This window comes from Chlorella variabilis (assembly GCF_000147415.1).
Source record: "Chlorella variabilis unplaced genomic scaffold CHLNCscaffold_17, whole genome shotgun sequence".
NCBI classification, from domain to species: domain Eukaryota; kingdom Viridiplantae; phylum Chlorophyta; class Trebouxiophyceae; order Chlorellales; family Chlorellaceae; genus Chlorella; species Chlorella variabilis.
This window is the reverse complement of record NW_005435071.1, coordinates 1,067,075-1,077,517: the sequence shown is the minus strand read 5'-3', so window position 1 is coordinate 1,077,517 and position 10,443 is coordinate 1,067,075. Positions and strand designations below refer to the sequence as shown.

The following is a 10,443-nucleotide window of genomic DNA, read 5'->3' as shown; positions in this document are numbered from 1 at the left end:
CCAAGGATGGGAATCCAGGGCTGGCCCTGTGCTGCCCTGTGGCCAGGGCAGCGGGCAAGGTCCCCCTGCGCCCCACCTGTCAAACGCATTCCTACCCACCCACCCAGCAAACCACCCCCCACCACCAGAAGCCACCACGGCAGCTCACCACGTTGGGTGTGAGCGCATAGTCGGCCAGCGGATACTTCATGCCGGTGGACTCATCGGTCACAACTGCAAGGGGAGATGGGCGGCAGGTGAGCAGGGTGGGGCCGCAAGCAGCGGCCCGCAGCCGGCACCGAGGACGGGCATGGCAGCGCCACGGGAGGCAGGCAGCAGGCAGGCGCCGGCAGGCAGCAGGCGGGCGGCTCACCCGCAAACGGCGTGACCTCGGAGCCGGTGCCCGAGGTGGTGGGCTGCAGCGGCAGGGGAGCCCGCAGGGTCAAGTGCCAGGCAACGCAGCGGCCTCAGGCAGCCTGCCAGAGCATTGGGCAAGCGCTGGTGCTGGCGGCCCGCCACCGGGAGGGTCGCCGCCCTGCCCCCCCACGTCCCCTCCCGCTGCACGCCGCAGGCCGCCCCACGGTCCCCGGTGCCCTCCCCCCCTCACCCCACGGCGCTCACCACGCAGATCAGCTGCGCCTTCTTGCCCAGCTCCGGCACCTCGTACACCCTGCAGCCCAGAACGGAGAAGGTCACGCCCTCCCGGCGAAGTGTCGTACCGCCGCGGTACGCTTGCCCCCCGCGCGTACTCACCTCTTGCGGATGTCCATGAAGCGGATGGCCAGGCTCTCAAACTTGATGTCGGGCACCTGGCGGGGGGCAGGCGCAGGCAGGCAGGGCGATGGGCGGAGCAGGGCGGCGCGCCGCTGCCGCTGCCGCTGCCTGCTGCTCCACGCGGCGAGCGCGCAGCGCGTGGGCGCGTGCCAGCACCCCAGCAACAACCCAGGGGCAGCGGAACCCCTGGCGGAGGAGCAGCGCAGGTAGCAGGCACACATTATGACCCTCCCTCCCAAGGGGCCTCACCCACCTCGTACATCAGCCACATGACCTTGGCTGCATCCATGGGCGAGCCGCCGCCCAGCGCGATGATGACGTCGGGCCTGAACTCGTTCATCTCAGACAGGCCCTCGCGGATGCAGGCCAGGGTGGGGTCGGGGGCCACGTGGTAGAAGACCTAGGGGGGGAGGAGGGAGGGCAGCTGAGGGTGGGGGAAGGGGCGGATCGGGTTGCGGATCGGATGGAGAGGTGAGGAGGGGGAGAACGTGTGTGTGGTGTTGTTTATCGGCCGCCGCTGCCGGCCTCCTGCCCCGCCGACGCCGAAAGGAGCTCGCGGGGCTCTGGCCGGCGGCCCTCCTCAGCAGCGCAGCGAGTGCCGCCGGCAGCTGCCCCGAAGCTGCCCCACCTGGTACTGGATGTTGACGGTGTCCAGGATGCGCGTCACCTGGTCGGCGTACCCCAGGTCAAACAGCGGCTTGTCTGCAGCAGCGAGGGGCAGCGGGGCCAGCAGGGGCAGCGTTAGCACTGGGAACGTTGGCGAGCGGCAGGCAGGCAGGCAGGCAGGCAGGCAGGCAAGGAGAAGGCAGGCAGGAAAAGCCGCCAGGGCCGGAAGCGACGCCGCTGTGAGGTGGCACCCGGCAGAACCGTCCGTGCCCGCTCACCCGTGACAATGAAGGCGCGGCGCTTGCCCTTGAGCTCGCGCAACGCCGGCTCCAGGCAGCCGCCCTGCGCAGGGCGGCAGGGGCAGAGCCGGCATGTCAGCCATCAGCCCCTGAGCTGTGTGGGCAGCGGCCCCCCCAGTTCTGCTGCGTGCACGCACAGCCTCCCCCACACCCGCATCTCTGCCTGCGCCTGCGCGTGAGACGACGCACCGCCGCCACCCACAGCAGCCACTGCTCCACAGACTGCCTGCCTGCGACAGCGTGCGGCCACCGCATGGCCCCTCCCTCCCTCCCTCCCCTGCCAGGGCACACCTTGAAGTAGACCTTGGGCGGGACGCGGAACCACAGCATGTTCTCGCGCCGCTCGATGCCGCTCTTGATGTTGAGCAGGTGGCGGGGGCCCACGTCTGCGGGGGTTGGGGGGTGCAGGCAGGTGGCCAGGCAGCGGTGGGCGCGTTAGCATCTGGCTGGAGCCTGCTCGGTGGCATGACGCTGGCACCAGGTGGCTGTCTGGCTGCTGTCTGGCTGGGCGTGGTGCATGGAGCACAGCAGCAGCAGCAGCAGCTGGACTGTGCCGTGTGCCGCGGCCGGGCTGCATGCTTGGCGGTCCCGCTCGCGTGTCCACACTCACTGGTGGAGACGGAGGTGGAGCCCCAGGAGCCGCAGCCCAGGGTGAGGGAGGGGTCGAGGTGGAAGTTGTAGAGGTCGCCGATGGCGCCCTGCACGCGTGGCAATGGTGTGGGTGGGTGGGGCGGGATGATGGGTGTGTGAGCGTGTGTACGGTGGTGGTGGTGCAGTGGGGAGGGGCATCCTTGGCACAGCAGTCTGGCTCAGGCGCCCAGACAGCCCGCCGCTCCGCCTCCAGCTCCACCTGCCGCCGCCGCTGCTGCCCCCATGCACCAAGGGCGCGCACCCTCACCCACCCGCCCGCCCGCGTGCGCCACCCCACACCACTCCCCCTGGCCCACCCCCCTGCACACAGAGCACCCCACCGCGCCGCAGCACCTCACCTGGCTGGAGGGTGTGTTGACCAGCACGCGCACAGTCTTGATGGCGCGGGTGAAGCGCTCGATGCGGGCGCGGTTGAGCGGGGAGGTGTACAGCACGGAGGTGTGGCCCGCGCCAAACAGCATGACCAGGCGGTCGGCCTTCTGCACTGCGTCGTCAAAGTCGCGGGCGCGGTACATGGCCAGCAGCGGGCACAGCTTCTCCTCAGACAGGGGCTCATCCTTGCCGATGCGGTCCACCTGCAGGCGGGGAGGGCAGGCAGAAAGACATGGGGGACAGGCGTGAACTGGAGGGTGGAGGCCAACCAACCCACGGCAGCAGGGCTCGCCTGGGGAGAGGCAGAGGCCCCACGGCACGAGACTGGCCAAGCAGGACGGCCGTGCAGGCGCCAGCCGCTGCGCCCCATCTGGCCCAGCGGTCCACACAGCGTGGCACAGCACCGCGGCTGACCCATCCTCCTGCCGCCCTCACCTCTCCCACCAGCACGCGCGTCCACTCGGGCACCGTCAGCCCAAAGATCTCTGCCAGCTTCACCGCAGACTGACCCACCACGTCGGCATTCAGCCGCCCATCCACAATCAGCGTGGAGCGCACCTGCGGGCATGCATGGAGGGAGGGCTGAATGGGCAGCGGCACACACCAGCCGGGTCGCTGCTACTGCTTGCACGCACACACATACTTGCAGCTGGCCACTCCCTAGCGTGCACCCCCCCACCACCAGCATGCCCTCGTCCCACCCACCACCACCAAGCCCACCTTGTCCTTCTCCTCCTCGTCCTTGAGGAAGTAGCAGCCGCGGCGCACCAGCTCCTCCCGCACCTTGTCGTACACAGAGTCCACCACCACCACGCTCTGCTCGCTGGCGCAGATCACACCGTTGTCAAAGGTCTGCGCCAGGGCGGGCCAGGGGGCAACGCCAGTGGGCAAGGCAAGGGAGCGGGGCGGTGAGGAGGGGCAGGGTGGGGTGGGCCTGGGCAGGCAGGCAGGCAGGCAGGCGGTGAGCTGGAGGGCAGCTGGCAGCAGCTGGCACGGCAGCAGCGGCGGCGCGCGTGTCGCCGGGCCCTTCCCGCGCCAAGCCGCCCCTGCCGGCTGGCTGGCTGGCGGCGCCGCACAGCACGCCTGCTCACGGTCGGCAGCAGCTGGCTCCGCCCCCCGCGTGCGGCGACATTCCGCAAGGCTCCTCCCGCCTCCACCACCACTGCCTTGCCTTGGAGACCAGGATGGAGGACACAGCCATTTGGATGTCGGCGGTCTCGTCGATGACGGCGGGCGTGTTGCCCGCGCCCACGCCCAGCGCGGGGTGGCCAGACGAGTAGGCGGCGCGCACCTGCGGGGGTGGGGAAGGGGAGCACGGGGCGGTGGGAGGCGGCAGCAGCAGCGGCGGCAGCTGCAGCAGCACGCCGACGCGTGTCGGGCCGTGCTTTCCGCTCTGAGCGAGCGGCGGCAGCGACATGCCCGGCGGCGGCGGCGCACCATCTGGGGTCCGCCCGTGGCCAGGATGAGGGAGATCTCTGGGGACTGCATGAGCGCCTGGGAGATGCACATGGAGGGGTGCTCGATCCAGGAGATGATGTGGCGCGGCGCCCCCGCAGCCACCGCCGCCTCGTGCACGATGCGAGCCGCCTCAATCGTGCAGCGCCTGGCGCGCGGGTGCGGGCACAGCACCTGCGGGGCCCAGGGGAGCGCGAGGCAGGCAGCCGGCCAGGCGGCGCGCGGTCGGCATGCTGGCAGGCGGGGCCGGCGCGCGGGCCCGGCGCGCGGGGCCAGCGCGCGGAGGTGTGGAGCAGGCTGGTGGAGGGATCGCTCCCTTGCACTTCTCTCTAGCACGCTACAGCTACTGCTGCATTGACTGACAAACCATAGCATAGCTAGCCAGCTGCGCGCCTCACCAGGGCGTTGCGGGTCTTGAGGGCAAGCAGGGCCTTGAAGATGGCGGTGGAGGTGGGGTTGGTGGTAGGCACCACGCCTGCGGCAGCCAGGGGGGCAGAACAGCGGCAGCGCACATGCAGCACCGTCAGCCTGCCGCACCGCTGCTTTGCAGCAGGCCCCACTGGGTGGCAAGAGCTTGATCCCCTGCCCGCAGCAGCGTCGGCAGGCTCCCGAGTTGGGATGTGTTGGGCGGCAGGCGTGCGCGGCTAGCGGATGGCGGGTGCAGAGCACTGGCTGGCGGGTGGGCGCATAAAAGCCGCAGTCATGGGCATCAATGCACCGCAGGTGGGGCCGCACCCCACCCCACACCCAGCGGGGCTGCGGCCAACCTGCAATCACGCCCACGGGCTCTGCCACCTTGGTCACGCCGCCAGGCGCATCCACCTCAATCACGTCGCACGTCTTCTCGAAGCGGTACTTGTTGCACACAAACTCAGAGGCGAAGTGGTTCTTGGTGACCTGCGGGGCGGCGGGGGGAGGCCAGCTGCCGCAGTGGAGCCCCAAGCCCAGCAGTTCAAGGCGCGCCGCCAAGTGCAGCTGGACAGTTGAGCATACATACAAAGCACTGACATTCGCGACAAAGCAGCGCAAGTGCAGCCGGACAGTTGAGCCCGCAGTTTTGCAGCAAGGCAACCAGGCCCGTGGCACCCAGTGCAAGCCTACCTTGTCCTCCACCAGCCCCATGCGCGTCTCCTCCACCGCCATCTTGGCCAGCGGCAGGCGGGCCTGGTTGGCCGCCAGCGCTGCCGCCACAAAGATCTCGTCCACCTGCAGTGTTCACGTGGGGTTCAGGGGCATACTCGTAGAGGGCTGGATCAGGCCAGCTGGGGGGCCCCAGGCGCAAGCATGCAGCTGCGGCGGGCGGCGAGACGGCGCGTGCCGCCCCCCCAACGGACGGCCGCCCGGCACCCAAGCCCCCACCTGCTCCTGCGTGAAGCGCGAATACTTGGCCTGCGCCTCCTGAGCATCGGCCAGCAGGTTGTGCAGCGTAACCAGGTCCTCCTCTGAGGCCACAGAGTGGACCTTGGGGCTCTGCTTCTTGGGCGCATCGGCCGGGGCGGCGGCGCCGCCACCATTTGCCACGCCGTTAGCCGGCAGGCTGACTGGACAGGGAACGCCCGGCATCTGCAGCATCGGGGGCAAGCGGGTTGGGTGGGGCTCGACGCCGCCTCACGAGATCACCGGCGGCCCCGCAATTGTCGGCGCTCACGCATAGGCGCCTGCCTCACCCTAGCTGTGGGGTTACTGAGCGGTGGAGTGTGTCAGGAACTGCGCAGGCAGCAGTTTGGTGCACGGTTTGCTGGGTTGCTATGGTTGACCTTGCGCTGTGAATTGCTGTGGGATGTTCAGGGGTGTTTTCTGTTGCTGGTGTGAGTGCAGGAAGAATGTGGGACGCGGCGCGGGGCTGATGTCTGAAGGGGCGGAGGGTCACGTCGTCTTTGTTGCCACGTGGAGCGCGCGGGCGGGTTTGTGCAAGGAGCTCAATCCAGCCCAAAGATCTCACCAGGAGCTCTATAGTCAGTCGGCTCCCATTCAGGCAGCTAGCCGTGGCCACATGGGCGGTGGCGCCCGCGCCACCAATGCCCGCCACCAATGCCCGCACCACCCATGCCCGCCAGCTGCAGCCATCCAGCATCCCCTGCTGTGGCAAGAGAGACTGGCAGCCACGATGAATAGCAGCAAGGTGACCAACAGTACAACAACATCCATTGCTTCCCCCCTTCTGCACGGGGTCGGCGGGAGGAGGCGCGGCGTGCGCAGTTGGGGTGGGGTACAGGGAGCTCGAGCGGGCCCAGCTGCGCCCAGGCCCGGCCCCACCGGGCCAGCATGAGCCATGCGGATGCACATCTGTGATGTGAATGGTGATGTGATGTGCAGGCTCCAGACTTCAGTGCAGGCCAGCCCGGCAGCAGCCAACAAGGATACCGGCACATGGCACGGCAGCCAAGTGGACGTGCCGGTCTGTCATACTCTGGTGTTGATGCTCCTTTACACCGCTTAAAGCACGCTCCTGGCACCGCGTTGAAAGGGCTGAGTTGGCTGTTCGACGGGTTTCCTCTCAGCTCAAGCCGAAATCGGGGCTTGCAGCATTCGGGCACCGCTACAAACATAGCATCTGAGATTTTGCAGCAAGGGCGGCGCGCTGCAATGGACAGAACGCGCTGGCTGCGTGAGTGCCCGCGGGCAGTGGGCGTTCTCCCCCCTGCCTCGCCTTGCAGAGCATGTGCATTGACGGGATGCCCGCCTCCTACCCCGCAGTGCTGGCGCTGGCCCTGGTGGGAGCGGCACGCGCCGCCACCGCCGCGCCCACCTGCACTGCGGGCACACAGCTGGATGCGGAGCAGGCCCTGCTGGCGCGTTACCTCTGTGAGTCCCCACACCCGCCCGCTGCACTGGTTGGCTGAGCCGCGGCCCCTGACCGCTGCCGCCATGCCGGCTCGTCCCCCGCCTCTCGTTCCCCGCCCTGCAGATGAGCTGCGCAACAACCGGCAGGCAGACTGCAGCCCCCCAGACTTTGTGCAGAATGCTGCAGAGCAGGGCTTTGTGGTCAAACAGCTCTGCACCGAGGTAGGTGCGGCCCGGGCGGGGAGCAGTCCCAGGCCTTTAGAGTTCCTCCCATGTGGCTGCCGTGGCGCCTCTCACGCCTTGGCGCTCGCCGCCGAGTGGGCCTCCCCTCGCCACCTGCCTGCGTTGCAGCCGGGCTCCGCCCCGACCGACACCTACACCAACCTGACCGCCAGCTTCAAGAACAGCTGCAAGAACAACAACCCAGAGACGAAGCTTAAGCTGGAGGCGCTGGTTCGGCGGTGCCCTGGCCAAGACCCCACCCTGCAGCCCTGGGCCGCCGACAGCGTGACGGCCAGGGTGGCGCCGCTTCCGGACAACTGTGAGCGCCCGCTGCCAGGGGGTGGCAGGCAGCTGGCATATGCATGGGGCGCTCAAGCGCTGGGCCGTTGGCCCTGCAGCCCCTGCATGGCAGCGCCTGGGCAACTGCGCGGCGCAAGCCTTGCGCCGCCGCTGCCGCCCTATGGTTGCCCCCTGCCCTCACCCCCCAACCGCCACCGCCACCCCCACCCTGCGCGCCACGCCGCGCCCCGCAGTCTCCTGCCCCGCGGGCCTGGAGCCCATCCCGGTGGTGGACGACGAAATCGACTTCACCCCCATGTGGGAGTTCAACCACCTGTGCGAAAACTCGATGAAATATAAGCTGTTCCCGGCAGACCCGTCGGCGGTGCCCAAGTGCGGCGGCGGCGCCGCCTGGCTCACCACCACCATGCAAGACGCCTGCTACAGCGTGCGCGGGGCGGGCGCCGAGGGGCGGGGTTCTGTTGTGTGCGTGCTCTGCAAGGAGCTGAGCAGGCCTTGCCGTGTGGCTGGGCACCGCCGCTTTCGAGCGCACGGCGCCGGCTCAGGCCAACCACTCAACCTGTCCCTGCAGCCCTCGACAGGGGAGTACAGCGGCTACTGCAACATCCTGTTCACGTGAGCTTGTTCCCGGAGGCGCAGGGACGCCCTCCCGCCCACGGGTGCACCCCCCACCCCACATGTGTCCAATACGCCTGTCACCCCCGCCGCCCCGCAGCTGCGACGACGGCAAGGAGCACAACGTGTCTGTGAATGCGGCGGGCAAGACGCTGGGGCGCGACGCCTGCCCCTGGCCCATGTTCCTGCCCGGCTCCGATGGCTACGACCCCCAGTTTGACTTCCTCAACCAGGCAAGCCAAGCCAGCCGGGGGGCAGGGGCTCACCACCTCGCTGTCTGGCAGGAGCGGGATGCCGCCACCAGGGGCCAGCCGCCGCCACGCGCCACCCGCCCGGCGCCCCCAGCCTGGCCCGCACCCGCCCGCTGCTGCCGCTGTGCCCACCGCCACCCTCACCCCCGACTCACTCCAGCTTGCCTGGCACGGTGTGTGCGTCCGCAGACGGCGCCCACCCCCGGCTCTGCGCCCGCCCCTGCTGGCGGGGACCTGGCCGCGTGCCTGGCGTCCGCCGGCATCGAGTTTGTGGATGACTCCAACCCCGCCGCACTGGACCAGGCCTGCAAGGTGTCTGCGGCTGCCCGCAGCACCACGGGCCCCTCCCCGCTTTCTCCCATCCCGCTCCACACCGACGAGCGGCGCTGCCCTGCTGCCCTGCTGCCGCCGTGCCGCGGCTGCGTCTGCCGCCGCCAGGCGCCGCAGCCCGCTCTGCGCTACGCCCGCCTCTGAGCCCTCCCTTCCTCTGCCCCCGTGCATCATGCTGATGCCCGCGTGGCCAGGTGTGGAACAAGCTCAACGACACCATAGCCGCGGCGGTCGCCTACCCGGCCGATGTCGCCCAGGTGGCGGCCGCCGTGCTGTGCGCCAAAGAGGCGGGCATCAAGCCGGTGCCGAGGTGGGGCCCGCCCCGCCGCCGCCGCCTGCCGCGGGGCTGCCACCGCCGCTGCCGCAAGGCGCCTCTTTACCCCCGCCCATGCCTGCCGGCCCTGCCGCCTGGTGCTGGCTGGGGCAGGGAACCCAGTGCGACCCCACCTGGGCGCCACCCCACCTGGGCCCACCGCTGCCGCCACCACCGCCAACACCAGCCAGCCAGCCCCTGCAATGCGATGCTGCGCCCCGCGGCGTGTTGCAGGTCTGGCGGCCACAGCTACATGGGGTACAGCGTCATGCCTGGCGGCCTCACAATCGACCTCAACCGCATGAATGTCACCACCGTGTCAGCCGACGGCGCAACCGCCACCGTGCAGGCCGGCTCCCGCCTGGGCCAGGTGAGGCTGCGAGTCGCGGTGGCGACGGCCGGCGGTGGCCGGGGGCCGCGGGGACAGGAGCGGGGGGTATGGGGGCAGCGAGCAAGCCGGTCTGCGCCTGCGCCACGCGGCTTGCACGGAGCGGGGAGGCGGGGAGGCGCCGGGCTGGATGGCGCCAGTGGCAAGCGCCCGTGCGCCGTCCCGTGCTCCCTTTCCCTCACGCTCTGCTCCCCACCCAACCACAGCATCGCCCACCGCACGCCCCTACCAAGCACACGCCAATCGCCGCCGCCACCCAACCACCCCCCCTGCGCAGCTCTATTATTACGTCTACAACCAGACGGGCGGCACCAAGGCGGCGGTGGGCGGCACCTGCCCCCCCGTGGGCACCGGCGGCCTCTTCCTGGGCGGCGGCATCGGGCCGCTGACCCGACAGTACGGCCTGGGCTGCGACCAGCTGGAGGAGGTGCAGCTGGTGAGCGGGGTGGAGGCAGGCCGGGGACGGTGGTGGATGTGGTGTTGGTGGGGCGAGGCCCCGGGACGCGCAGCTGGCTGTGGGTGGGTGCAGGCGGAGACAGGAGAGGAGGACTGGTGTGTGTGTGGGGGGGGAGACCGGCCACGCATGTTGCCCGGCTGCCCGCGGCAGCGGATGTGGCAGCCAGCTCCAGCTGGGCAGCTGGCCGGCCGGCACAGCGGGCTGTGGGGCCATGCCTGGCCCGCCTATTGCAGCGTGCACACACACACACACACACACAACACGCTGCCACCGCCGCCGCAGGTGGATGCCCAGGGGCAGCTGGTCGTCGCCAACGCCAGCTTCAACTCTGACCTGCTGGGCGCCAGCTGCGGCGTGGGGGGCGGCAACCTGGGTGCGCCGGGGCGGTCGGGCAGCCGCCAGGGTGGCGGGCTTGGGGGCCCCACGCAGACGGGCCTTATTGTTTTTGCTGCCGCTGGTTCACCCCCTCCCGCCTCCCTCCCTCCTGCCCTGCCCCATCCCCATTCGTCGGCAGGCATCGTCACGGAGTACCGCATCAAGCTGCACGATGCGCCCCCCAACTTCACCATCGTCGCATACACAGTGGGTGAGCGCAGGGCGCAGCCGAGAGCCGCGCGGGGGCCTCGGCGGCGGGCCGGGTGGTGCGT

At 70.0% G+C, this 10,443-nt stretch overlaps 2 protein-coding genes across 2 annotated transcripts in view; one reads left to right on the top strand and one right to left on the bottom strand.

Annotated features, from left to right (window-relative positions):
* ADHE2 (hypothetical protein) overlaps positions 1-6,210 on the bottom strand; it is a gene marked incomplete at both ends in the record, with an annotated part of 15,856 nt that extends 9,646 nt beyond the window's left edge. Inside the window, 19 exons of the mRNA XM_005845555.1 lie at positions 149-213; positions 353-395; positions 601-649; positions 733-788; positions 1,007-1,153; positions 1,382-1,455; positions 1,638-1,701; positions 1,950-2,044; positions 2,269-2,356; positions 2,648-2,884; positions 3,117-3,239; positions 3,402-3,533; positions 3,862-3,972; positions 4,119-4,310; positions 4,535-4,611; positions 4,904-5,033; positions 5,238-5,342; positions 5,496-5,699; positions 6,079-6,210. Of these exons, the coding sequence (XP_005845617.1) occupies positions 149-213; positions 353-395; positions 601-649; positions 733-788; positions 1,007-1,153; positions 1,382-1,455; positions 1,638-1,701; positions 1,950-2,044; positions 2,269-2,356; positions 2,648-2,884; positions 3,117-3,239; positions 3,402-3,533; positions 3,862-3,972; positions 4,119-4,310; positions 4,535-4,611; positions 4,904-5,033; positions 5,238-5,342; positions 5,496-5,699; positions 6,079-6,210 (2,124 nt within the window). The remainder of the gene's footprint in view (positions 1-148; positions 214-352; positions 396-600; positions 650-732; positions 789-1,006; positions 1,154-1,381; positions 1,456-1,637; positions 1,702-1,949; positions 2,045-2,268; positions 2,357-2,647; positions 2,885-3,116; positions 3,240-3,401; positions 3,534-3,861; positions 3,973-4,118; positions 4,311-4,534; positions 4,612-4,903; positions 5,034-5,237; positions 5,343-5,495; positions 5,700-6,078) is intronic.
* Positions 6,211-6,811: 601 nt separating this feature from the next.
* Positions 6,812-10,443, top strand: part of CHLNCDRAFT_136874 (hypothetical protein) — a gene marked incomplete at both ends in the record, with an annotated part of 6,391 nt that continues 2,759 nt past the window's right edge. Inside the window, 12 exons of the mRNA XM_005845654.1 lie at positions 6,812-6,941; positions 7,045-7,142; positions 7,272-7,461; positions 7,676-7,869; positions 8,014-8,057; positions 8,158-8,332; positions 8,498-8,620; positions 8,833-8,948; positions 9,186-9,321; positions 9,617-9,775; positions 10,079-10,169; positions 10,311-10,382. Coding sequence (XP_005845716.1) covers positions 6,812-6,941; positions 7,045-7,142; positions 7,272-7,461; positions 7,676-7,869; positions 8,014-8,057; positions 8,158-8,332; positions 8,498-8,620; positions 8,833-8,948; positions 9,186-9,321; positions 9,617-9,775; positions 10,079-10,169; positions 10,311-10,382 — 1,528 coding nt within the window. The remainder of the gene's footprint in view (positions 6,942-7,044; positions 7,143-7,271; positions 7,462-7,675; positions 7,870-8,013; positions 8,058-8,157; positions 8,333-8,497; positions 8,621-8,832; positions 8,949-9,185; positions 9,322-9,616; positions 9,776-10,078; positions 10,170-10,310; positions 10,383-10,443) is intronic.